Source organism: Artibeus jamaicensis, unplaced genomic scaffold (genome assembly GCF_021234435.1).
Source record: "Artibeus jamaicensis isolate MK-2021 breed Jamaican fruit bat unplaced genomic scaffold, CSHL_Jam_final scaffold_1964, whole genome shotgun sequence".
In the NCBI taxonomy this organism is placed as follows: Eukaryota; Metazoa; Chordata; class Mammalia; order Chiroptera; family Phyllostomidae; genus Artibeus; species Artibeus jamaicensis.
The window spans coordinates 4,685,689-4,712,614 of record NW_026522030.1 but is presented as its reverse complement, the minus strand read 5'-3'; the positions used below and the strand labels follow the sequence as shown (position 1 = coordinate 4,712,614).

Below are 26,926 nucleotides of genomic sequence, written 5' to 3'. Positions count from 1 at the left end.
TTTGAATCATTATCTGCCAGATGTGTGGTGTTGGGAAGTCACTTCACTTAAGGGAGGACTTAGTTTCTTTGGGTGTGGAATAAGATTCATATTTTCTGTACATTCTGCCTGTAGAAACCCTTTGAGGAACAAATGGGATAATAACCGTGGAAGTCTCCTAGAGACATCCCAGTTAAGTTGATGAGGTTAGTATTCCTTCTGGGAAGATACTTCTGGTTTCCCAAAGGGAACACATGGCTGATCTCACCAAGCAATTAATGTGTAAACAACTTTGATGTTCCATCTCAATGACTTTCTCTCTCCTGTGCTTCTGGGCATCCCTCATCACTAGGCTCTCCTAAAATAAGGGAGGAGGGGGAGACAGGCTACACTTTTTTATTCCTCTTGAAGATATCTAAGAAAAGATTTATTTGATCCAGCAGAGAAACTGACTCATTCTCAAAGAGTATTGTTTTGATTCAAGCAATAATTTTAGATTCCCAATCAGACCAAAGAATCTTTTCCAAGGAACTACTGGAGAGTAAGTTGCCAACCGGATCCCCTGTGAGTCCGAACACTTGGAGCAGTATTTTCCACAAGTAAAATTAGTCTCATGGATAACAATATAATGATCAAAATCAGGAAAGGAACACTGATACATTACTCCTATAGAATCCTCCAGTCCCATCCAAGTTTTGCCAAATGTTCCAAAATATTCTTTAGGGAAAAGGATCCAAGTCAGAATTCATTATGTGTTGCCTTTACTTCTCATGTCTCTTGGTCTAGAATGTGTCCTCAGCTTTTTTGTCTTTCATAATCTTGAAGCTGTAGATGAAAAAGGAGGTTCTATGAAAAGTAACCTCACAGGGTGATCTGATTATTAATTCCTAAGTAGGTGGGTATTCACGCCCCAGGTATATAACTTTTTAGTAAAAGGTTTATCTTTGCCTTAAGCAAGCCCTCTCTGTGCATCTATGTTAACACACCTCTGAAATAAACCTTAACCACCCTTAAGAGAGCGCATAATCTTAACTAACCTGTAACTCCATCCCCGTGTGGCTACCTTCCACCTTCAGGTAATCTTTCTCAGTTTCCCTCTTTACTCTCAAATGCACACAAGACGCTAAAAAATTTACTCTCTGAAGCATTTATCTCAGTCTGTTGAGATCTTGCTTCAGGTGTTATCTTCTGTTTGGCTCAAATAAATTTTCATAAAAATCCTCTATGGGTTTGGATGTTTCTTACAGCGACAAAGCTTTTGACTTACCACCCTCTTTCAATTTGGGTTTGTCTGATGCTTCCTCATTATCAAATTTAGGTAATGCATCTTTGGAAAAGAATATTACCCAAGTCATATTTCTTGGTCAGGACATCCTATCAGGTGGCACATGATTTCAAATTGCCCCATTCAGAGTGTTTTCACTTCATTCATTCAATTAAGGTGTTGTCTGCCAGTCAGTCTTTTCTACTGTAAAATAACTCTTCCTCACTCTGTAATTATTTTGGGGGTACTTTGAAAATATATAAACATCTCTTTCTTCATCCAACATCCAATGTATTTATTTATTAAGTAGATTAGTATTGAAAGATAGTTTCCTATTTTATTGACTAGGTTATGATGTTATTATAATTACTTATATTGATGCCCAAATTGTACTAAATTTGGCCAATGGAACCTTCTCCAAGCTGGCTCTTGGGTCCTTTGACATGCTTCCATTTTTCTGACTTTTTTTGTGCGACAGATGATTTATTTTCCTTGTCCTAGTCCTAGAATCAACCAATTCTTCAAAGAGACAAGATTCCTTTTAGTGAACATGGTATTTAGAAACCAAGCTCTGGACAGTCTGTAGGCTCATTGCTGGTGTGTGTATGTGTTTGAGAGAGAGAGGGTGGAATATGTGTATTTTGGTTTATTTTTGTATTATAACAACAGTAATTGGATTAGCCCTTCTCAAAATATATTTCAATAAACTGTTAATCAATCAATAATCTGTGAAAAAGAGACCCAAGGTCAACTAAGCTTGGCAAGCATTGGGCTTCCTGAGGCTTGAATATACTCCTGTGCTTGGTGATTATCCGAAAGGGCTGTGTAGAATACAGCATCTATTTTTGACATGTCAGCTGCAGTGCTAGAATTATTTGTTGCTTTTAAGTGATATAAACTGATATATATTTAAAGTTTTAGTTGAGTTCCCTGCAACATATGTGTCATCACTGTTTGAAAATTTGCTAGAGAAATACTGATTCCTCTCTCTCTATCTACATCTCTCTCTCTCTCTCCATTTCCTGCTCCCTCCCTCCCTTCTCCTCCTCCCTCTCCCCCTCTCCCTCCTTCTTCCTGAAAGAGCTCTGCTTTAAGAAATGCCAAGATCTTCTCCTTTGGGGAGAAAAAGAAAAAATGATGCGCTGAGATTGGCCACAACCAGTGCAGGTGCCGAGCCTGATGGGAGCTGGGTGCAGGGTCAGGGATGACCAATTCTGCAATGTGTCAATGTCCAAGGGGGCTGATTTAGGAGGAGGAAGGGTGGAGCCTACCCTCATAGCATTTTGGTGGATACAGTGAGGGTTCCAGGGGTTCTGGGGCCTTTACTTCTTAGTGGTTAAAGGCACAGTCTTTGAAACAGATAATTTGAGTTCAAATTTTGGCTTGCCCTGGGAGAAGGATGTGTGACTTGAAATACAATAATAGTACCTATCTGTGTGAGAATTAGATATGGCAGCTGCATGAAAAACAGCTCATTGCCTGGCATATGGCAAATGCTCAATAAATGGCAGGTTGTGGGTTTTTTTCCTTTGTTTGGTGGTAGTTGTTATTTCAGCATCAGCTGAGAGTTTACATGGTCTCTTGGGGAGGTCCACAAAATAATATGCAAGGCAATCAGAAATGAAGGAGATAGCTTTATGAGAAGGAACCAAGAGTTCTCAGTCTTGACACTAATGGTATTGTGGGATATTCAGTATTTTGTTATGGGGGTGGGGGTTGTCCTGTGTATTACAGGATGCTTAGTAACATGCCTGGCCTCTACCAAATAGATGCCTGTAGTATGTTCCCAATTGTGGCAACTAAAATTATTTCCAGGTGTTGACATATGTCCAGGGTGTGGAGGCAAAACTGTCCCTGGTTAAAAACCATTGGGCTTAAGGAAGCTATTTCTAAGTGAGCTAAAAAGTGATTAGGAACTCATACAAATAAATCATTTGTTCAGTAAATCTGGCTGTTAAGAAAGGGAGAGAGGTAAGCTGATAGCTGAGAAAGCGTGATTAAGAGAGAATTACTACTGCATTTTCAATGATCATTATTTATTTTTAATGAGATACGATGAAGCATGTTTAAATTCTGAAAGAATAAAAAGGCCAGTATTGGAGAAATTAAATATTGTCACAGGCAGTTTTTTTTTTTCATTTGAAAAGCATCTTTTTCCATCTTGTTCTGGCAATATCACCTAACTTTCTTTTTCCTTCTCTTCTCCAGTATTATTTTTCTCACTCCACATGGCTATGGGCGGGGGAAGCTTCAGGAGCAAATATGGAAGTAGCCTGCCATCCTGGCCACACCATATGACCAATCATAGTGCCTGACTCCCTTTTTCAGCATTTGTCCCAGCGAAGAGCAAGAGCATCTGGCTAGGCCAATACAAATCCTTCCCTGGGATTTTATACAACACAGGGAGGAAGAGAGATGCTCTCTGTTTCCTTTATTTCAAGATGTAAGACAGAGGTCTTGGAACTTCCTGGTGTCCATGCCTTATCCCTTATGGGGGACCTGAAAATAATGTGGTCAATGCCGAGACAGGAGCTGAGACAAGAAAGGAAAGGGCAGAGAGAGCTCTGTTTTTCTGGGTATTGGGTAAGTAAACCCATTGCTATCATCGTCATCTCCAGTCATGACCCCCACTGGACTCCCATTTATAGGTGAGCTGGTGACCATTGAATTTTGTCCCTTGCTATGAAGACAGTCTGGTTTCTACTGCAACAATAAAGGAGGCAGAGAGTATAACAGGGTGAGGTCCTTCAATAAACTGGAGTGTGTGAGGTCCAGAGCCCAGGCAGAAGAGTTTGCCTTAGGCTACAGAGGGCCAGGCCATGCCTTGGAGTTCAGTGGAGAGGGGCAGATGTGGATGAAGTCCAGGAGTCTACTTGGAGACAGAAGTTCAGGGAGATACCGCACATTCAGTCAGTGGGGACAGGTGAGTGTGCAAATGACCACCAACAGGTTATCTATGATCACATTTTTGTTTCTTTCACTCAAGAAAGCATTTCAGAATTCAAGTGAGGGCTACTATTTTACTTATCATGTTGAATCCACTATGTTTAAAAATCCCTCTAAAAAACCAAAGTATTTTCAAACTTGAGTATTACTATTATTATTATCATATTTTTGCAACTTATCTAACCCCAAGGTTGATACCCTGAAGTTTCAAACATTACAAACCAGAAAAATTTAATTTTTTTTAAGTGTTACATATCCTGCAACTTACCTGAAAACTTCTTTGGACAAACCTGTGGGTTTGTGCTACTGTAGTCGAGAACTATAGGGCATTGAATGAAATAACAAGGAAAGATCAGCATTCATTAACTGCCTTATAACTGCACACTATTTTAACTGCTTTTCAGTTTATTCTTAATGCTGTTTAGTGCTTGACAGAACTTGAGAATTGTATAAAAGAATCCAACCACCCCTACCGCTGAATGGAGGATTACACGTGATGCATTTCTAACTACTTTTTCTAGACCTGCTGCAACCACCACTAATCAATTCTGGCTTTCATGCTGATTGGGTTCACATGTGGTCTTCGAATCCCTCTTGACCTCGTGCTCTGAAGAGTGTAAGGCTAGGTTGAAAGATGCAACTTATTTGCTATTGTTGATTAGCTAAAAAGCCCTTGAATTTTGCTCCTATTCATTTCCCGGTGAAGAAGAAACAGCCCCCAGTGTCGCACCAGCTAAGAAAAACACAGGAGCAGTCTTAAGCACCTCGAGCTCTGTCTCAGCATCCTCACTTGCCCGTTAAGAAGAGGTGCGATATGATGAGAAGCACCGGCTCTGAGGCCTCGGGCTTTCATCTCTGGGGATGACATGGGCAGTGTGACATGCTGGATAATGAATTGCCCTCTTTGCAGAAATGAATAAGTTGTGGTCAGTGATGCAATGATCAATTTGCTCCATCACGTTAAGCTGCCCATTCATCATCCATACCTGCTGTCAGGAGCCAAGGGCTGCTGATACTGGCCTCAAGCCTGTGTCTCCCCCGCTGAGAAACAGCTCTTAGAGCTGCCTCGTCAAGGCTCAGGCCTGCTTTTGGTTACAACCTCCAGTGAGGGACCCAATTCCTGCTCGGCCACCCGTGACTCCAGAAGAAAAGACATCGGTGCTGAGCCAGGCCGTGGGGGGGCTGCCTGTAAAATCTGAAGAGCCCCCTGACAGGTGACCCAGGGGGCCTATTCCACTCTCCCATGGTGTGACTGTGGGCAGTCCCCAGTCACTTCTGTGCCTGGGGCACAGTTTCTATCTCCTAAAAGGAAGGGATGGAGGGAACTGTCTCTCAGGTCTCCTCCATCTCAGACCCAGCAGTTCCTCCACAGACATCTGAGAGTAGAAGGCTTGTTGGTGATTTGAACTCCCCCATTCACGGAGGCAGTAACAGCACATATTAACCCCTGGTTTTTTGGCATCAACGAATCAGTTCCTTGACTTTCCATGGCTGAAAAAAAGATACAATTATCATGTTTTACTCAAGAAAACTGAGGCTGGTATACTTAGCAAGGTTAAGTGAGATGCCCAAAGACACACCAAGAGGCTGCGTGTGAGTAAGAATTAAATCTGAATCTGCTGGAGTCCAAAACCCTTGTGCGTTCTCCTAGGAACCACTCTGTAATAGGGCAGACCACGAAGATACTCTGACCACACCAGTTTTCTGATCGTTCTGCAGCTACTGAGGAGGCCAGGTGAGTTAGTCATTTTTGCACACTCAGTTTCCAGTTTGAATTTTCAAGCCCCTGGTTCTGGAGTCCAGGCAGCTGGACAATAAGAATATTAAGAGGCTTTACAATGTCCTCCAGGGTAGCTGCTGCCTATAGGGTATTTTTTTTTTCTTAATAAAAATGTGTGGTACCCTGTACTAACCATGTCCTGAGTCCCAGGCCCTGCGCTAGGTTCTCAGCATTGCCTGGTGGCTGGGATGGGGAAGGAAGAAGGCTGCTTGTTAGAGAGGCTGATCCACAGCTCGGCGACCCTGGCTGAAGCCGAACATCAGAACCAAAAGTGAGTGGTTTCTTTCTCTTCTTTTTCTTTTTTCTTTTCTTTTCTTTTCTTTTCTTTTCTTTTTTCTTTTCTCTTTCCTTTCCCTTCCCTTTCCTTCTTTCTCTCTTTCTCCCTCCCTTCCTTCCTTTCTTCCTTCCTTCCTTCCTTCCTTCCTTCCTTCCTTCCTTCCTTCCTTCCTTCCTTCCTTCCTTCCTTCCTTCCTTCCTTCCTTCCTTCCTTCCTTCCTTCCTTTCTTTCTTTCTTTTCCCCAAGCCACTGGCTAAAGTCCCACCCCAGACTGACTAAATCAGCTACTGTAAGGCAGGGCCTTCAGTTTTATTTATTTATTTATTTATTTATTTATTTATTTATTTATTTTAGAACGAGGAAGGGACAGAGAGAGAAATACCAGTTTATTGTTCTGCTTATTTGTGCGTTCATTGGTTGAATTTTACATGTGCCCTGACTGGGGGACGAACCTGCAATCTTGGTGTACTGAGCTGCTGCTCACACCCCCTGAGCTGCCAGGCCAGGGTAACTTCTTACTTTAACATAATATTACACTTATAGAAAAGTTGTAAGAGAAAGTGTAAACTTTTCGATATCTATTGATGTTATCCTGGAAGCTCTAGTCAGAGAAATTAGGCAAGAAGAAGAAATAAAATATATCCAGACTGTTAAAGAAATACAACTATCTCTATTCATAGATGACATGATTTGAGATACAGAAATTTCTAAGGAACACACACACACACACAATCAGAACTAATAAATGAATTAAAAAAATTCAGGATAAAAAGTGCACAAAATCAACTGTATCTCTTCTATACACTAGCAATGAACAACTTGAAAATGAAATTAAGAAAACAAATCCATTTCTAATAACATGAGAAAGAATGAAATACTTAGAAATATAAAACAATGCAAGACTTTCACCCTGAAAACTAAAACGATGTGGAAAGAAATTAAAGAAGATCTAAATATATGGAAAAATACCCTGTGCTCATGAATTAAAAGATTTAATATAGTTAAGATAGCAATACTTCCCAAAACTGACCTTCAGGTTAACTGCAGTCCCTATCAAAATCCCTGCCTTTTTTATTTTAATAATAATTGGCAAGCTCATCCTAGAATTCATATGGAAAAACAAGGAACCCAGAATGGCAACATAATCTTGATAAAGAAGAACGAAACTGGAGAAATCATGCATTCCAGTGTTTCTTATTTTCTCTCCTCTATCTCATTTTCTCTCTGAGCATACACATACACACACACACACACACACGCTCTGAACCAACTGGCAGCTTTTAAAAACTGCTATAGAGTGCTGCCACAAAATAGTGTACATGTGTGGTTGTGACTATGTGTGGTGTGTGTTTGCTTGGTATATATGGTCACATATTTTTTTTCTGAACTATTTGAGACTTAAAGCTGTGATGCCCTCTTACCTTTAAATACTTCAGTGTGCATTTTCTAGAAACAAAGATACCTTTTATAACTATAATACAGTATTGACATCAGATGACCATTGCTACAAGGACTATCACCTAATCTACAAATTTCTTCAAGTGCCCCCTGCCCACATCATCTATTGCCAAAGAAAATCCCAGCTTACTGGAAATCCTTTCACAATGTATACATATATCAAATCATCACATTGTACATTTTTAATGTTGCCATTTTATTTGTGAATTCTATCTCAGTAAAACTGAAAGAAGAAAAAGAGCCCCAGCGTATATGCTGCCCTCCACTCTTGCAGTCTCTTTGGACTCCTTTAGTTTGGCTAGCTCCTCAGTTGACTTTGTCTTTGGTGACCTTGTCGTTCTTAAAGAGATAGGTCAGCTATTTTGTAAAACGCCCCTCGATCTGGGTCCACCTCACGTTTGCTGATGGTGAGATCCAGGGTATGTGATTGTGTCAGGAGTGCCCCAGAAGTGAAGCTGTGTGTGGCCTTCTCTGTCATACTAGGGGACTGCTTGTAGGGAGACGATTTGAGAGTATGTGACCATTCTGTTCCACTCAAACTTCTACCCACTAGTTCTTGCGGGCATGCACAATTCTTAAAAACTCTCCAGGTGAGACATATGTAGCCAGGTTTGAGAACCATTCGCCTAACCTAACCAAAGAAGGTAAGGGCTGGCCTCCTAAAAGAAGAGGCATTCAAATTGAGAGCTAGAGGACAAGTAGGAATTATTTTACCCATTGGAAACCAGCAGCGTTGAATGTTGGGCACTCACAAAGGGCCTGGTGACAATAAAGCATATAAGATACCTTGAAACAAACCATGGCCAGCTGGCTGGGCACACAGCATATTGAAGGATGGAGGCAGGAGATACAGGCAGGGGGTGTGCAAGGAGTTTGGGTTTCTGATAGGGGTGGGGAGAGACTACAGAAAGGGTTCAACCGGGAATAATGTGAGTCAGAATTTGTGTTGGAAAAAATATCCCTTAGACTGCCATCCAAGGCACAGATTTGTGGGCGGCAAGAAGGAAGGCAGGAAGTGCAGTGAGGAACTGACGGCCATGCCTAGAGAGAGGGAGCGGCCACCATGCAGGAGAAGAGGTGCCACGCAGCTCAGCAGCCCCGATACGCAGTAGCACTGTGTGGTGAGGGTGAGTTTGACGATGGGGAGGTGCCAGATGCTGTGGACAGGCAGACTTAGGGCTTCTACACTGGACCTCCAAGATCAGATAAGGCTTCCTGGAGGAGGTGCCATATTCTGAGCCCTGACAGATGAGCAGAAGACAGCCAGATGAATAGGCAGCTAATGCCTGTGTTTAGGCAGGAGGAATAAGAGGCATGAGGAACTAAAAGCACTCACTGTGGCTGGAGTCTCTAGGAGGGACCTGGGGATGTGACTGAAGAGAGAATCGGGGCTAGACCCTGAGGACTGGGTGTCTCGTTAAGTTTAGGCTTCATCTTCTGGCAATGGGCAAAGGGGAGTGATGGAAAGGCTGAAAGCAGGTCTGTAATCTTGAGGAATGTACTTTAGCTGCAGGCAGAGAGGATGGCTTAGGGGATGACAGAGGGTAGGGGTCAGGGAGGCAGGAAGAAAATCTAAGAGGCCAATTTGCCAATGTTGTGGAAGAAATATCTGTCCAGTGTCCACGTGGACTGGTCCTGAAGACATGGAAGCTATCATTATAACCTGCAGCAGAGGAGGCATGGCCAGGCAGGGCCAGCAGCATCTTCCCAGGCTCTAATGGGTCTGTTCTGCAAACCTCTGGAGGGCCAGTTAAATCACCTTCTCACAGAGAACACAGGGAGGAAAGCAACCTGTTGGCTGAGGATGCCACCATGGGGGAAGAAGCCAGGGGCTCGCTCAGGTGCAGAACGAAGACAAATGGGCAGTGAGTTCCGGAGAATACATCCTTTCTCTGGAACACTTGCCTCTCCATCAGGGCCCCCACACAGGCCTGTCAGGCTAGAGTGGTGCTTTTGTGCATGTGCCCGCTGTGCTCCTGTTACCATGGTGATGGGGTCATAAGTCACGTCTGCTGCTTCTGCACAGAGGCACTGTTATTTATGCCTGCCTGGCTGGGATTATAAACTTTTTTTTAATGTTCAAAATCCATCACAGCAAGGGAGGGAGGGTGCCTCTGTCTCACTTTGCAGGAGCGGTTGCCGTTGGCCCTGCCTGCGATGCTCCCACTGGCTCCCACAGCTGGGCGCTGGACCCAAGCAGCCCAGCTCGGCTCTGCAGGGTGCCCGTGGGGCCTGGAGGGAAGGGTTCCAAAAGTTCATTCTTGGGCCAGGGCACGGCCTCGTTCCTGAGACTAATTCCTGTCTCCCCAGGCTAAACGTATGCATTCCAGCTTTTCTCTTTATGCTTCAGTTTCTGCCTTTCTAACCTGTACCATACACTAACCCTTTTAGAACTGGGTCAGGGGTGCAGTGGAATAGATATAAATTTGAAATCATACCTCCTGAGCCTTAACTTCCCTATCTGTTCAATGGGGCTAATATAATGTTATCTAAGATAGGGCTTCTCGGCCTTGGTACTACTGAAATGTGGGGTTGGGCCATTCTTTATTGGGTTGGGCACTGTGCATTATAGGGTGTTCAGCAACATTTCTGGCCTCTACCCACTAGATGCCAGTAGCACCTTCCCAGTTGTGGGTACCAAAAATGTTCCCAGAGATCGCCAAATGTCCTGTAAGGGCAAACACCATCCCCTTTGAAGGCCAATTTACAGATGAAGAAAGTGAGCCTTTTGCTCTCTGCCTACAGCAGCCCATCTTTCCCTGAAGACCGGCCCTGCTGAAGAATGTGCCACCATGGACTTCCCTGGTTCCCATCATGCCTCCCAAATGCTGTGTTCACCTGCTGGACTGGACACCCTCGAAGCTGACTCGTCCACTGTCCAGCTCCTGCCCAACCCCAGGGTGCACATCCAGATCCAAGTCACGTGCCTTCTCGGGCTGTTCCATTTCACTGGGTGGTTAACCCGGTCCTGTTGCACAGGGACGTGGACAAGGCTGCACATCCCCAGAGGGGAGGACGGGGAGAGGCGGGCTGTGAGCCACACCCTCTGCTGCAGGAGCTCTGCACCTCGGATGCCTTGGAGGGGCCTGGGGTGGCTTGCCAGGGCTGGCCGGGACAGACATGCATCCTTCTCCAAAACCATTCTCTCCCGTTTTCTTATTCTTAACCCCCCCCATTTAAAAACATTTTGGTGATTTGGTAAAACACGCATAACAAAAATCACTCCTTAGCTACTTTCCAGTTCAGTGGCATGAAGGACATTCCTAGTGTTGCTCAGCCACCGCCACCATCCACCTACAGGACCTTTCACTTCGAGAAACACAAACTCAGGACCCACTGCACAACAGCCTTGTGCCCCACTTCTCTGTCCGTGGACACTACCGCCTTCCTTTCCGTTCCGTCTCTGTGATTTCGGACTACTGAAAGTACCTCAGACAAATGGAACCATACAGTATCTGTCCTTTTTGTGTGGTGGCCTATTTCACTTAACATATAATGTCCTCAAGGTGTATTCAGGCTGTAGCCTAGGCCTCAATTCCTTTAGGAGGCTGAATAAGATCCCATTGTGTGGGTAGACCACATCTTGCTTATCCCCGCAGACTTCAGTGGACACTTGAGTTGCTTCTGCATTTTAGCTATTGTGAGAACACTGCTGTGAGACTCCTACTCTTTTCTTAACCATCTTTGAGTCACATCCCAGCAAGTCAATCACCACGCATTTACCGAGCACTTACTGAATGCAAAACGCCACCGAGGGAAAGGAGAGTTTACATAGGGCATGGACCACAATTCCTTTTGAAAAGGCAGGATTTTAAAAGATCCTCATCAGGATTCCCGCACTGAATTAAATTTGGGCTAAATCACCATAATAACATAATAACAGTAATAGCCAACATTTTTGTGCCAAACACATCCTGAATCGACTCATTTGATTTTCCACAGCAATCCTATGTGGTAGGTGCAGTTATCTCTATTTTGCAAGTGGGGAAACTGAGGCAGGGGGAGGTAAAATAACTTGCCCACAATTATCCACCCAGTGAGTGCCAGAGCTGGGGTCTGAGTCGGGTTAGCCAGCGCCAGAGTCGGCGCTGTTAGCAACTGTGCAATGCTGAAATGAAGAGTTTCAAAAGGCTGGGTTGCTATGAAGTTCTTTTCTCTCACTACTTTTTCTCTTTGCAACTTCCTTTTTCTCCTCTGCCAGTTCTAGGTGATCTTACATCCCGTTTGTCCAGGATCCGTTCCCTCTCTGGTATCCCCAGACATGCCTTCCCCATCCAAACCCTGCACCCACCCCCCTGAGGGCCCCGTGAGACAGACACGGAGCTCGGTGGCCCACTGGCCTGACAAGAAGCCAACAGAAGGAGGCCGGTCCCACCTCTCCTTCCCCAACAAAATGTGTGTGCTTTGAAAGAGAGCCCCTGGGAACCACATCCCTCTTTCTGGGGTGTTCGGTTTAATGCGTGTAGCCTCTGAGCCTCAGGGGACCGATGTGGTATTACTTGAAGTGGGCGTCAGGGAATGCTGGTCCTGAGCCTGCGCCTCGTCTGACAGTGTCGGGGAGACTACAGTGGGCAGACTTCATGTCCTGAAGATTCATGACGCTCATTAACGTATTAATGGCCTTGGGAAGACTGCCACCAAGGAAATCAATGTAGCAACTTCATTTATAACAGACTTCTCAAACCTTTCAAATTAGGGAACCCTCTTTTTGCTTATGTTGTCATGTTTACTAGCCCCAAAATAATGGTGTTATTTGGACCACTCTGAGATGATATGGATTTTATAATATAACACAACAAACACTGCGAGGCAGAAAGTGCTAATGGGGCTGTGTGACGCTAGGGACATTTTTACGTGAGGTGATTGAGTGATGCACAGAGACAGTGTAAAGATACTTGTTGAACGATTTATTGCTAATTCACAGTATCCCCATGACTGTGCCAAGATGGCCATACCCAACCATGGTCATCAAAACATTCTGCATCCTTTCTCTGTGCCCAGAACCAGGAATGCAAAGACGGTGAAGATGCAATCTTTGACCTCCAGGAACACACAGATTACCAGGTGGGGGCACAGTGGGAGTACTCATCTGCAACTGAACTATAATGCAAGGCCATGTACTGTTGCTAATTAAGGAATACATACTCTAGAAGCTTAACACAAACAACGAGGGGGCTCTGCTTCTGGAGGTTGGAAGAAGAACTAGTTCTGGAACAAGAGGAAATGACGCTTCTGCGAGGCTGTGATGGATGAGGGCTGGTGTGCCAGGTTCATGGGGAGCATGTAAGGAAGTACTGGGACACTTCAGGCAGAGGGCAGCACTGGCACAGGCGTGGAGACAGGAAGGTGTGTGGCCTTCACAGGAGGTGGCCGTGGGAACGCAGCGGGAAGTGCAAGCACATTCGGGGTGAGGGCCTGATCCGGAAGTGCTAATGTGCACCGGGGTCTGGATTTCCATTCCAAGGCCGTGCAGGTCAGGGTGGGATGGGGTTGGGGCTAACAGGAGAGAGGCAGGGCCTCTCTGTGCAGAGGCTGCACGGGACATGCGCACGGGGGTGGGGTGGGGCCTGACCACAGGGAGACTCTTTAGGAAGCTCTGAGCCTGGGGGTGTCAGGGAAGATGGAGGGGCATGGACATTTTGAGGACCTTTGGAAGGTAGGATGGATGGGCTTTGGTGTTCACACTGGATCTCTTCCATTTGCTCCTCCACAGCCACCCTTAGCTCCTCCTCCCCCTGCTTCAGCCTCAGTAGGCTGACGTCAATGGAATGCCTCAAAGGACTCTCTTGTCTGTGTTCCCTCTGGGTCAGCCCACTGGGGGCACCAGCAGAAGGTGTGGCGGGAGGCGGACGAGTGACTCTGGAACATTGATTCTCTTGGCTTCTTTTCCTGTCGTGTCCCTTGACCAAAGGTCACAGCTCCTGTCAGGCAGCACTCTCCCACGGAATCCTGGTTCTGGGGACCTCGCCCTCACCTTGACCCACTGACATGAGCCACAGTGTATCGCGTCTGTCTTACTGCTTTCCTAGAACTTCCCCCCAACTCTGTAAATGGCCCCTTTTTAAACCTTCCCCATCTTGAGCATGCCATCGGCTTCCTGCTGGGACCCTCTTGAATACTGGTTTCCTTGGTTAATATCCAAATCAATTAAGTAGTCACTGAAACATCCAAATCATCCTCCCGACCACACTGTGCACTGGTGCATGTGTGTGTGTGTTGGCTGCAAAGTGGAGCAGTACCCACCCAGCAGAGTGAGACACACTAAGGGAAGAGTGGGTCTTAGAAGTCAAAATGATCGCTCATCTCAGCTCTTCCTGGGGCCCACTATGCCTGAGTTGCTGCTTATATAATCTAAAGCTTAGTCTGTCTAGGTGAGACCAGGGCAACGATTTCTAAGGGAACATCGTGAGACCATGGCAGGCAGAGGGGATTCTATCGACTTGCAACCATTGGTGTAACGGCAGCAGGTCACTTCTAGTGAGCTTACAATTGTACCGTGGGTGGTCTGTTTACAGCTTAAGGTAGAGTGTTCCATTTTTAATATATTACAAGTGACAATGATAGTGTCAGACAGTATCGAGGAAGCACCTATCTGGAGGCTTCAACTCTGCCTCAAGCCAGAATTCTATTTCAGGAAACGTATTGGCATCAAGATGAGATTATCCAAATATACCCCCGAGAGAACAGATAGATGGATAAAACAGACAAATGGAGTAAGACAGCTGTTTCTCCCTCACCCTCCACAGCCCCATCCCCTTGACTAGCTGCAGCTCGCTTCATTACACAGGTGAATACAATCATCAAGTAATCAAGACACAAAACTGGAAGGACCTCGGAATACCACCAAGTTCAGAGGTGGCCAATGCCGGCCCCTTCTCTCACGGGCCCCGTCTGATACCGAAGGCAGGCCCCAGGGATTGATCAGGACACTTTCCCCAGCTGAGTCTGTCTGCAGCCTCAGAAGCCTTTCTAACAGTGTATCCCAGGCAGCCCAAACTCATGTGTCGGGATTGGCACTGAGATGTCTCATATCTGCCACCTCTGATTTAGTTCAGCCTCTGAGGTCAGTGGATAAGCGGAAGCCCAGGGAGTGTTTTGAAGGCATGGTTTGGAGCAGATGTTTAGCTCGTGGCCCTCCCACTTCCTCCCACGGCTGAGTCTGTACTTTGGGATCCTGCCCCCTAATCACAGATGACGGACTCACCTGGAGGGCGGCTCCTAACCCATGCCAGGCCAGGAGGATTCCTTCTCTAGGATTTTTCCAACATCTCAAGAAAAAGAAGCACTCGCTCTTTAGCGGTAAGAACACAGGATCGTGGGGAGCTGTGATCACCACACCAAGGCTGCAGGGTGAGGGAGAACAGGCAGCCATTCTGGAGGGACGCTGAGGGGCGAGACAGCACCCTGACGCTGCGGAGTTCCCTCCCCTCATCTCATCTCTGTGGCCATGCGATCACGACCAGGGCAGCCTTCTAATACAGTTGCCATTAAGCGAATTTAAATTGGTTGCTGTCCTCTGGTGAATAAAGGCCAGAAAGGGTTTCCACCTGGCAAGGGAGAGAGACGTGGGGAGATGATGGATGAAGGCGTGTCTTGAGATCAGAAACCTATGGCGGGCCCCAGGGATTGATCAGGACACTGATCAGACGAGTCAAATTCTGACTCGTCTTCCCACCAGCGGTGCTGCTGGAGGTCTTGGAGCATCAGCTTTCTCCCCTGTGAAAGGGGGAGTGAAAACTAGCACTGACCCAGGAAGACAGATGTATGGGTCACGTGTGGGAAGGTGTGTGGAAGGCCTCTGCCCAGTAAGACGTGCCCAAAAGGCCCCTTATCATTGTCTCTAGTTTGGTTCAGGACTGAAACCCGGGTGTTCCGATGCCCAGCTCGTCCTGCTTGTGGAAGAATCGTGCTGTCTCTCCCTTCCCTCTCTCTTCTTCCGAAGGCAGGCAGTCCTAGTGCAGCAGCTGAAGTCCCATTTCAAAGGGTTTAACATCTAATGCAGATGTAACGAGTCATTTCTCAGTTTCACCGTGTCTGCAAAGCCTTCCATAATTCAACATCAAATATTTATTATTACATTTATTAAAGTTTTAATAATTTAGCATCCCCTGCATGTAAGAGAGGAGCTTAGCTAACTGGTTCCCCTGTATCCAACCTGGGTCACTGGAATATTTATATTCCAAAGTTTCCGTTTTAGCTCCATTTAGCTGCGCCCATGTCAGGGCCTTTCACTGGAGCTGACAGCTGGTGTGTGGCACAGCCTCCCCCATGGCCAAGACTAACAGAAATCTGGGGCTGCACGGCATTTGAAGAGATTTACTGAGTTTGGGCAGAAACTCATCCTAATAGACTTCACTTTTATTATGATTGCTAAACTAAAATGGGGGAAAATATATTTGTCTCCAGGCTTGCTGGCTAAATGACAGGCAGGGAGGCTGTGAAGAGCTCTTTCTGGTGATGCTTCTCAGAGGGGCTTCATTCTCCCGGAAAAAGGCAGGCACACAGTGGTGCAGAGCAAATCCCGATCCCAAACTCCATGAACCCGGGTGTGAGCGCCACAGGGCTCCCCCTTGGCCCCTGTAATACTCGGTCCCCCACTGGCATGGAATGCACGCCCACATGCCCAGTGGATGAGATGGAAAGGCCAATGAGCCGACTCCTCAGTCTTATCGAGAATCCTTCTTCCACAACAGCCAGCATTTACTGGCCACTTACCACCCAGCTGGCATTCAAATCCTGACCCTGCTGCTCACTGGATATGCTGGGCAAATAGCTTACACCTTGTGTGCCTCGGCTTCCTCATCTGTAAACAGGAGTAACTGCATCATTGACTCATCATGTGGCATTGCCAGAACTAATGCATGAAAAGTGCTTAGACAGGGCCTAACAATAAGTAAGTGCTCAATACATTAACCATTATTATTCATGACGATGGGGCAAAGAGTTTAAATGCATCTCATTTGGTTCTCAGAAACTTCCGAAGATTTAGGAGCAATCACCATTCTCATTTACAGAAAGGAAACGGAGACTCAGGAAGTTTGAGTGACTTAACTAAGGTCAGCTAGAAAGTGGTGGGGCTGGGATTTGAACTCAGGCAGTTTGGTTCCAGAACCTTCACTATTCTCTTTAACAGATACTCCTCTTTTCTGTGTTTCCAGCACGTAAGCAGGTTGCCTACTGAAGTTCCCTTGCCCTCTGGGGCCGTCTGCCAGTCTGAATGAATAATCGGCGAGGAAGGGGAAAGTGGCAGAAGCAGAATGGGGTTGAGACGCTAATAAGAACTGAAGAAGCCCCTCTCTAGCTCAACATCCCCGATGGGAAGAGAAATGCACAGGTTAACTGTGTATCTCTAGGTTGACTGCCATGAGTGTGCCCACCTGCACGCGCACACACGGACTCATTACCTGACCTCCAGGAGGAGGGAGGCATCTTGAGAACTAAATCAAACAAAACCTTTGTCAAGATACTTTCCCCCAGACTCTGTTGCCTGGGGCCTTCCCACCCAGGTCCCATTATCCTGTAACATTATCACCACACGCCTTGGCCTGACCTCACGGCCGCCTGCTGCACACGTCCTGAGGGTCTAAAGGGACCCAGAGGAAAGACGACACATCTCTTCTCTGTGTGGCTTCTGTCCCCTGAACTCCAACTTGAATCAGCTACCCCTCCATGCAGTTGCTTTCTGATTTGCACTACAATGCCTTCTTAAACTCCGAGCACTTCATACCTACTGAACACCACTTACATGTATGATATTGTAGTAGTTATTCTATACATGTGATACAATCCTAACAACAAAATATGAGGGGAACACAACGCCCTGTATTTTGCAGGTTTGGAAATGGACATTTAGAGAAGTAAACTGACTTGGCCCAAGAAGTCCTCGGAGCACACTGGGGGGCCAGGATTCCCACCCAGGTCTGCAGGACCCCAGGCCTACCCTCTCTTTCCTACCTCTTCTTCTCTTTCTGGTCTCTATGGCAACCATGCCCATCACACAGCGATGTAGCCAGAGTGCTTCGGGGGAGGATTCCGCCTGATGTCCAGTGGTCCACACTTCCTGAGCATACTGTGTCTGACTGGGGCACTGCTGGGCCAAAGCCGGGTTCTGGTATCTGGAGCAGACGGCATCTGCTGGTGACCTTGGGAGTGGGGGTGACTACACTGTCCTCAGGAGCCTTCCGAGGTTTTGCTGACTGTGCCAGGCCATGAAGCACAGCAACAGAGGGGACAGGGAGGAAATGGCTTCCGTGTTCTGTTCCTACCCCTGCTGCCACCGTGCCCCTGGGCACCCAAGTCCAGGTGCACTGGACTGGAACTTCCCTCCTCAGGCACTTCAACACCCAGGCCTTGTCCACGGGGAGAACATCTGTGGCGTTTCTGGGTACTTGTTGTGCTTGTTGTTGTGTGTCCCACGTCCCTTCACGGCCTGTCCTACTTCCCTCAGGGAACGACCCTACCTACCACCCACCAGCCTTTCTGGTTTCAACAGGGGTTGGTGATGCGTGTCTGGCTAATGAGAACATTTTCCCCGAAAGCCCTGGGATATTGACAAATGTCCCCGATACGTGTCCAGTGGAGGCATCCTAGCCTAGTGGTGAGGAATATGGAATAAGGAGTCAGAATCCCAGATTCAAACCGTAGTTCTGCTGTTTACTGGCTCTGTGGCCTTGGGCAAGTTATAGAACCTCTCTGTGCCTCAGTTTCCTCATGCATTACATGGGGCTGACAGTGGCTGAAGGTTATATGAGCTCATTTTCGCAAAGCACTTGGAACACTTCTGTCTTCTAATGGCACTTGTTATGGTACTCTAGGCTCATCCAGATAATCCAGGGTGATCAACCTATCTTAAGATTCTTAACTTAATCACCTTGAAACCCTGTGACCTCGTGACTTCCTGCTAATAGTTCATGATTTGGCTCAGAAGTCCCCTTCTCTGCAGGATCTTCCCTCTGGTCCCCAAGTGAGTTTAATCACCTCCTCCCCGTGTCCTTTTCTTTGCTTCAAACTCCCCCTCTCTCCAACTGTCACAAAGCGTGGCATCTTTTTGTCTGCAATTTTGTCTCATTCAGTGCACTGGGATCTCTGTCTTAACATTTTTATATCTCCAGTACTTAGCCTGGCACACAGTAGGTGTTCAATCAATTCTTAGCGTTGAAATTGAAAGACCAAAGGAACAAAGAGCTGTCCTTAATTCTGTTTGGAATGAATTCGGGGTGAAAATGGTCACCAGGTGAGCAATGCTAGCTTGCCTTCTGACATCCCGCAATTCTGTCCACCACGTGCAGGGGTCCAGCAGTATTTCACCAATTCATTTTCATTGATTTGAGATCACAGAGAAATCACTGAGGGGCTCCAAAAGCTCAGCTTTGTGGAAGATTATTATTCCAACTACAATAGCTATGCTCGCCTCTCTCTTATAAGAAGAACCGGCTCTAGCTGAAATTGTGAGGAAGGCCCAGGATGTAGCAACAAGCGTTGTCTGCAACGCTTCTCTCTCTGCGAGGATCTTATTTCATCTCTCAGGTCAGTCTCTTGTTCCATGTTCCTTGCTACCCCATGAGATGCCTTATTCATCTCTGTTTACTTACAGTCCCCAGCACAGTGCCTGGCACACAGGAGGGGCCCAGCTAAAGTTTTCAGAATTGAAAGGAACTAGCTGCAATTTAACTAGAGTTCGTAGCAATCCTCCACCTTTGTAGCTGACATCATTAGTATCTCCAGTGCCAAAAACCTCATTCCCAGCGGCGTCCTGCTAGGGCAGGCTGGGCAGGGGAGCTGTCCAGGAGAGAGTGCTCATCTCTTTCCCTTCAGCTTCAAAGCCTTCCCTCCTGCCTTAGATTCCACACAGCCAAATGCTATACCCACAATCCCAGGTTAATTGCCAGTGTTCTCTCTCCAGAAAATACTTTTCTAATTCCTTCGGCCAGGATTGTTTCCTTTCCTTTTCCAATCCCCCAAGGCACTCTGTGTGTACCACACATGTGCCTCTTCATTCATTCTGCACGTATCTCCGTGCAGACAAAGCCCCCAGACCTACCACACTGTACTAGATTTCGTATATTCACTGAAGTCTCCCCTAAATCCCATGAAAAGGAATTGATGTGAACTCTCCATACTAAGCCACTATTGATTTTAAGATACAGCATAGACTGGGTGTAGCCTTTCAGCAAAAGAAACAAAACAATAACTAAAAAGATGAAGAGAACAAAAACAATGCAACACTATGCTACAGTAACAGCCAATGTAATAACTAATGCTTCCGGAGACTTCACCATGTGCCAAACTCAGTGCTTTACAGTATATTATGCCATTTAATGTCACCACCCACCTATGAGAAAAGGATACTACGTGCATTCTCCACAGGGGCAAATGGCTACAAAAAAGCTCATGCAGGACACGGGTGGTGGAGCTGGGGTCTGAACTCAGGCAGTTCATTTGCACTCCACGGCCTATGCCTTTCAAACAATGAACGAGTTTACATAATAAATTTTGTGTACAATCAAAACATAGCATGCATAGAGAAAAGGTTGCAGATCATGTCTGTGGAGCCTGGTGCATTTTTATAGGTTGAAAACAGCCATGCAACCACCTCCCAGATCAAGAATTAATTACTATCCACACTCCAGAAGCCTTCTCATGCTTTCCCCATGCCATTGCCCCTCCTACCACGCCAAGGTAGTCGCTATCCTTTGTTATAACTCCATAGATCAGTATTTACTGGTATTGTCTTCACACAAACATGTATAGTTGACCTTTGAACAACACAGCAGTTAGGGGTACCAACCCCCACACTCCCCACACCATTGAAAACCTGCATGTAACTTCTGACTCCCTCCCCTCCCCCAAATAGTAATTCTATGCTTGGTGTTTGGCTTTCATAATTCAATGTGATATTTGTGACATTCATCAAGAGTGACGGGGTGTTGTGTTCTATAATATTCATAATTAATAGTATTCCATTGTACAATATGATTATTCTTTAATTATAATATCTACTTTTTTGACACTTTGTGGATCTTCCCCAACCTTTTCACAGTACAAATGAGTATTCTTAATCGGATCATACACGTGTTCGTTTGGCATATTATGTGGAGTGGAAGTGACGGGTTACAGAACATGAGGCTATTCAACGGAAGGAGATATCACCCAACAGGTTTACAAAGCGGTCATTCCAACTTACATGCCCACTGCCAGGATGCAAGAGTTCCAGTGGTTCCCTATCCTCACCGACCTTTGTTCTCATCAGTTGTTTTAAATTTAGCCATCCAGGTAGGCAGAGCCCATACAGTTCACTGCTAAATTGCTCTGCCTCCGATAGAGCAAGATTCCATACTTACATAATATTCTGTCACAGACAAAAGCAAAAACCAACTAGCAAAGCACATTTCAGTTTTCCTTTTCCATCCTGCTGGAACGCTTATCTTTCTCTCCCTGACTCTGCTTTTCCACAGTTTTTTTCCTAATCTCTCTGTTGTGAGTCTATGGCATATTATTGGCTATCTATAATTATAATCTATTATTAATTTCTGACATATCATCTGATTAGAAAGTATTAATTCTTTACATGCCCATGATACGCTTGCCTGGGCAAAAGCATGTCAAACAAGTTTTATTCGTGCGGCTTGAAAAACTCAGCCTCCCCAGCACAGATTTCTTTGACTGGTGATGATCACACAATCTTTTTTCCACCCTTGCAGTGAAACCAGTGGGCATGTGAGAGGTAAAGTGAAGATAAAACTTAAAAGGCTGTCTGTGATTGCTTCAAGCCCAGACAAAGGCATGTGGGCACCCCAAGCAGGATAATGGCTTGGTGCCCTAATGAAACCAAGGTTTTTAAACTATTTGTACCACTTTTCTTTAAAGGAGATGCTTGCTGGTTTGTTGAGAAAGGGTTGAGAAGGATGGCCCATAGCTGCAGATTATTATCCCCTTTGCAATCCTGAGCAACTCTGCTCTGGTCCCAACTTGATGAAAGCTCACCCTCCACATAACCAGGCACAGCATCCTTAGCTGGAGCTCAGAAGCATCTAATTGTTACTGGACCATCTGGACCATGCCCCTTAAAGGTCTCACTGCTTCCAATGCATTACAGTATTCCTTCCAACTACATCCAATACTCTCCCTGAAATGCTTTCTACTACTTATACTTTTCTTCTTTTTTTTTTTTTTCACATTTCCAAAGGTTTTTTAAAGTCCCTGAAGGTTGATATTCTGGGCCCTTCCTTGGCTGGCTGGCTATTTAACATGATTCACATTGAAGGAAGAAAACCGGCTGGTTTACCCTGAAGATCAGGGTCTTTCTCAGCAGCATGACATAGTACATGACCTTGCCAACACCTGCTCCCCCTCATCACCAGTTTCTACTTGAATTTTACTGTAGTAGGAATTCAATTAATCGAAAATTGGTATCATGTAACTTTGGGAGTATGTCATGTACCAGCAGTTACTTATAGTATTCAATCATTATAACTCTTGGGAGGTGTTTCAACGGAATAGTGAGGAACAAGGGTTCTGAAGCTGAAGGGGTCTGGGGTGAAACTTGACCTCGTCACTTAACTAGTTCAGGCATCACCTTTATGACTCCAACGACTCTGTAAAATGAAAACAGAAACAGCACCAGCTCTTGGGGTTGATGCAAGGATATAATGAGATGTTAGTAAGACACTGTTATTATCCCATGTTGCGAAGAAATGGAATCTTGGCAAGTTGAATGTGACCAGGATCACATACTTCATACATAGTTACAATGGGATTCTAGAGTAAGAATTACCACCAGCCAGTCTGACATGTTTGGTACCACTGAATTCACATTCACTGTCAACAATACAGAACTCTGAGGAAAGTTAGTAGAGAGTCTGGCAGTTGATTTCCGGCAAGGTCACTGGGTCTCTTTGAAAACAGTCTTTCAAGCAGATGGCCTTTGCTCCATCTCTGAAACATGTAATGCAGAGAAACCCTAATACATGCTTTACTAAGGTGTCATCTACTTCAGTTCTATCAAAAATGGAAATAATAAAAGCCTACTATGAACTAATTTATATGTGCCTGACACCATCTCAGTTCTTAATAATTACCACTCCATTTCCTAAATGCTGTCCCTTTCATAAATGAGTCTTTTCTAAGACTACCTCTTTCAGGAAATACCAGCAGCCTGAGAAATCATGGCAGGTTCATCCCCCCAAGAAAAGCTGAGAAGATGAGAACAACCAAAGTGTAAAGCAGGAGAGTCAGGGTCCAGGGGCCTCCAACCAGAACCCATGGAGGTGTGGCAACATCCTGATTCAGAATGACCCAGAGGCAGCTCTTCAGAGGTGGACTAACACTCACGGGATCAGGAGACACCAAGTCCCAGTTCGGGGGACAATAACTGGCCTGTGTGTACAAGCCAGTTCCAAAAGTGCAGTTGGAGTCCATTTTTTATAACATTTAAATTTCTAATATGCTTCTCCTCATCAGAGAGAGAGAGAGAGACGGGGGGGTGGGGGAGAAAAAAATGCAGTAGGAAACTCCAAAATAGTGCTAGGATCAACTCTTAAGACCGCTGGTTTAATTAAATCAATAAACTTTTAGTAGATATCCAATATGTGCTGGGAACTGGGGATTAAAAAACTAAATAAGTTATTTTTTTTGACCTTGTTAGATTATCCACATAATGGGACAGAATGATGTAAACGACTAATCAGAACACAGCAGAGTGAGTCTATAACGAAGTTAACGACCGAGTATAAAACGTGTGAGGAGAGATGCAGTCTCCATCCTGTTGTGACTAAAGAACAAATAAATTTGACCTGGTCCGTTGGAACCAATGAAGCAGCCCACAGCCTGCTCCCAGGACCCGAGTCCCAGTAGAGAGACTCTCACTGTCCAATCTTTACTCTCCTGACTCTCCAACGAGCTGTTAAGTGATGGTCTTTTATACGATAAGGCCATTCAAGATCCCACCCTGTGCCAGATAACGTGTGAGCCTCTCATAGTTTGCAGAAGCCCAAAAGGAGAGTCACGGTGTTGCAGTCCAAGGCCCCGAGGCCCATCAATGGACGGCAGTTTTAAGAGTATGGAGCAGGCCTGTTTAACAGCATTCTTTACACCATCTACAAGGCAGCTGCCTGCTTCCTCACGGGAGTCGCTGTGGCCCTGAAACAGAGGGGCTTCCAGTGCCCCAAGAAGCCCCCGCTAGAGGATGCTGGCGATGACTTCCCTACCTGACATCAGCAGGGTCTTCGGTGACCAGCACGTCGGTCTTGCAGCTAGCCAGGGGGTTGATGGACAGCTCCACAGGCGGAACCACGAAGCTTTTGCTGACCGGAAGCCAGAGTCCTTGGCCCAAGCTGAAAGTAGACCTGCAATGTAAGAGTTTCCATTGGGGGGACTCCCAAGGAAGCAGAGTGAAAACAGGACAAACGGGTCCCCTCCTCCCTTTCCTTCCCGGGCCCTTTCTCACTTCCCCACCCAACTGAGTCCCCTCCATCCTCCAAGGCACAGTCTGGGCCCACTTTGCTCACACTTGGACGATCATTTCTTAAACCTCTTACTCATGCAGCCCATGTGTGTGTAGGTCCTGACTCCCAATACACAGCGGGCTCTGCGGTGACAGGGACCATTTTAACTCTGCTCTCCCAAGCAGTCCTGGCACCCAGCAGAGTTCCCCAGATGACTACTTAGTCGGCAGGGTGTCTGCACAAAGGTTATGGGCACAGACTCTGAGTCTGTTTGAGCCAAAATCTGATTTCCAGTTCTGCCACTTAATTTGCTGTACGCCTTTATCAGCTTAAGTATTGACATTTCACACCAGATTTCATGGACGTAGCAGGAACAGGTTCTACAGTTACAGAATATTTTTAAACCGCTAGAAAATCAATAATGCCTGTTCCAGTTTAAGTACCTGAGTCTTTAAGTCTAGATGCCACCCAGATAAGAATTAGCTCTCCTTAGTAACCTGAGCCACGATGGTGCATCTATGCCAGCCAGAGCTCCTCTGTGCTCACAACAGCCCAGAAGGGCCCAGGTTCGATCGCCTAGGCACACGTGGCCACACCTCCCTGGCAGACCCCTTTCCACGCCCTAGCAACATGCCCCAATAGGATTCTCAACTCACCTGAGAATCTTTTCAGGGGCTTGCTCCCCTGTCACCAAATCATAGCCCCTCTCAAGTGTGGTATAAGGCCAAGGCCTGCAGGAAGAATAGCAGGAGGGGGAAAAAAAGAGACAGGAGAGGATTTTAGTCAGAAGCAGGTAAAATTCACATGCGAACCTTGCTTAAGAGTAGCTATGTAACAGAACCACATTTTGCAGAAGTAATTATGTGTGTTATAAAAGAATGGCTCTATTTTATAGGAGGACTCCGCACTTTAAATTCCACTTTGACCATTTCAGAGGTATGTATAAAATACTGATTCCCTTTATCAGTCCCCTTAAGGAAGTGATTTGGGAGGGGGAGTTAAACTTCAGCATTTGTTCTCTGGAAGAGTCATCATGGACCTTTAGTACTAAAGTGTGATTTAGTGGGAAATAGGATTCACTTCCAGCCGGCTTTGCAGAGATAAAACTGTTACAGAGAAAGAGTCCTCCTGCGTGGAATGTTTTGGGGGCCTCTGGTAACAGCACAGAGAAGGTGGGGATGGTCCTTCACTGCCCCTGCCCCAATGTCTTTGCCACTCACCCTTCGCTCTGTCCCCAGTCACTGCGTACACAGAGATGCCTGTGAACAGGGTCAGGGGCGTAGCCTTCATGACAGCTACACTCTCCTGCAAGCAAAAAGAGAAAACATTCTTGTGAAACACTGTCTGCTCCGAATAGTCCTCTCCCCTGGTGTCCTTGCTTTCTTAGAAAATAAAGCGAGCTGCCTCATTTTAGCAAAGGCCCACGGGAAGGCGGTTTTCTGATCTCCTCACCATGGCTGTTAATAAAGGGTTTATTCATTTGCTCATTCGCTCATTCATTCAACAGACCCTGACCACAATGCCTGGCTCGGATCTCTGCTTGGCCCTGGAGGCACGGAGATCATGGTGCAACCCAGATGCTGAAGGAGCTCCTGGCTCCATGAGGGAGACAGAAAGTGACCTGGTGGCCACCAAGGAAGGGCCTAGATTCAAATATCTAAGTTATGATAAAGCGAATTTGCAGTAAATGTGTTATCAGAAAACTGAGTTCTCTCCATGTGAATAATCAATCCATGTTCATTCATAAGCCCAAACCAAGTGTTACTACCTTCTACAAATACTTTTGATTTCCCCTTTTGGAAAAATTATTTTCATTTACTATCTCCAGATTTTATTTTTTTGTTGTTGTTGCTAGCTTACTTCAACTGGTTTTTCTCTCCTTTTCTTCCTTCCTTCCTTCTCCTGTTCCCTCTTATCCACCCACCCACCCATCCATCCATCCATCCATCCATGTGTTCATACATCATTTCCCCCCTGGCCATGTCTTATGCTTGGTTGCACGAATTCTTGCCAGCATCCTACTCCACATTACGTGTACTCCTCCCACTGGGCAAACTCATTTTGGGTGGTGAAAAGGCATCTCATTTCCTGATATATCTTCCGAGTTCAGAATCCTGGAAGGGTTTTCAGAAGCTCTCTGTCCTGCTCCACTGTAGACTCCCTAAGGTTTTGATGAAATGGAAGTAAATAATAATTCCCAGGAATTATTATTTTTCCTAAGGTGCATTTGTAAAGGGTTCACAGGTGCTTTACCAAGATTATATGTACTTAAAAATGTTTGGGAAATGCTGTGGCCTTTCTCAGAGCCCATAGAATGCGATTCCGCATGAGGGTGACGGCCATTCTCCGTAAACGTATTTCACCTTGGGAAGCTTGCTGGTAGAACAAGTCACAGGATTAGCATGCTGGGGAGCACACCTTGGAAAATGCTGGTAGGAAGTGCCCTGGTGTAGCTCACTGCCTAGAACAGAGTAGGTGCTCACCACTGTGAGTTGAATGAATAGTTCCGTTACGGACCATCGCTATCAAGTCGCCTTCTTTCTTTCTGGTCTTCTGGTGGTCACACCCATGCACACCCCAGATGAACCCACAGTTCTTCAATCTCAGAGGTGTTTAATGTGGTCTGACCCAAGAGGTTGCAAACCTTGTTTCTCAGAAATGTATATAGTTCGGGGGGTGGGGAGAGATTTAGGGCCTTTGCAACTTTCAAATTTTAATGTTCTTAAATAATCCTTTAAAAATCTCTTATATAGTCAAAACTGAAGGTAAAACACTTAGCC

At 45.8% G+C, this 26,926-nt stretch overlaps 1 protein-coding gene across 2 annotated transcripts in view; it reads right to left on the bottom strand.

Moving 5' to 3' along the window:
• The window catches only part of ASTN2 (astrotactin 2), an 817,144-nt gene that overhangs the window by 412,196 nt on the left and 378,022 nt on the right, over window positions 1–26,926 (bottom strand). Inside the window, exons 8-10 of one of the 2 annotated variants that reach the window (XM_037154714.2) lie at window positions 25,367–25,451; window positions 24,803–24,877; window positions 23,910–24,047 (exon numbers count right to left, since the gene is read on the bottom strand). In XM_037154714.2, the coding sequence (XP_037010609.2) occupies window positions 23,910–24,047; window positions 24,803–24,877; window positions 25,367–25,451 (298 nt within the window). The remainder of the gene's footprint in view (window positions 1–23,909; window positions 24,048–24,802; window positions 24,878–25,366; window positions 25,452–26,926) is intronic. The other variant, XM_037154715.2, reaches the window with a different exon arrangement.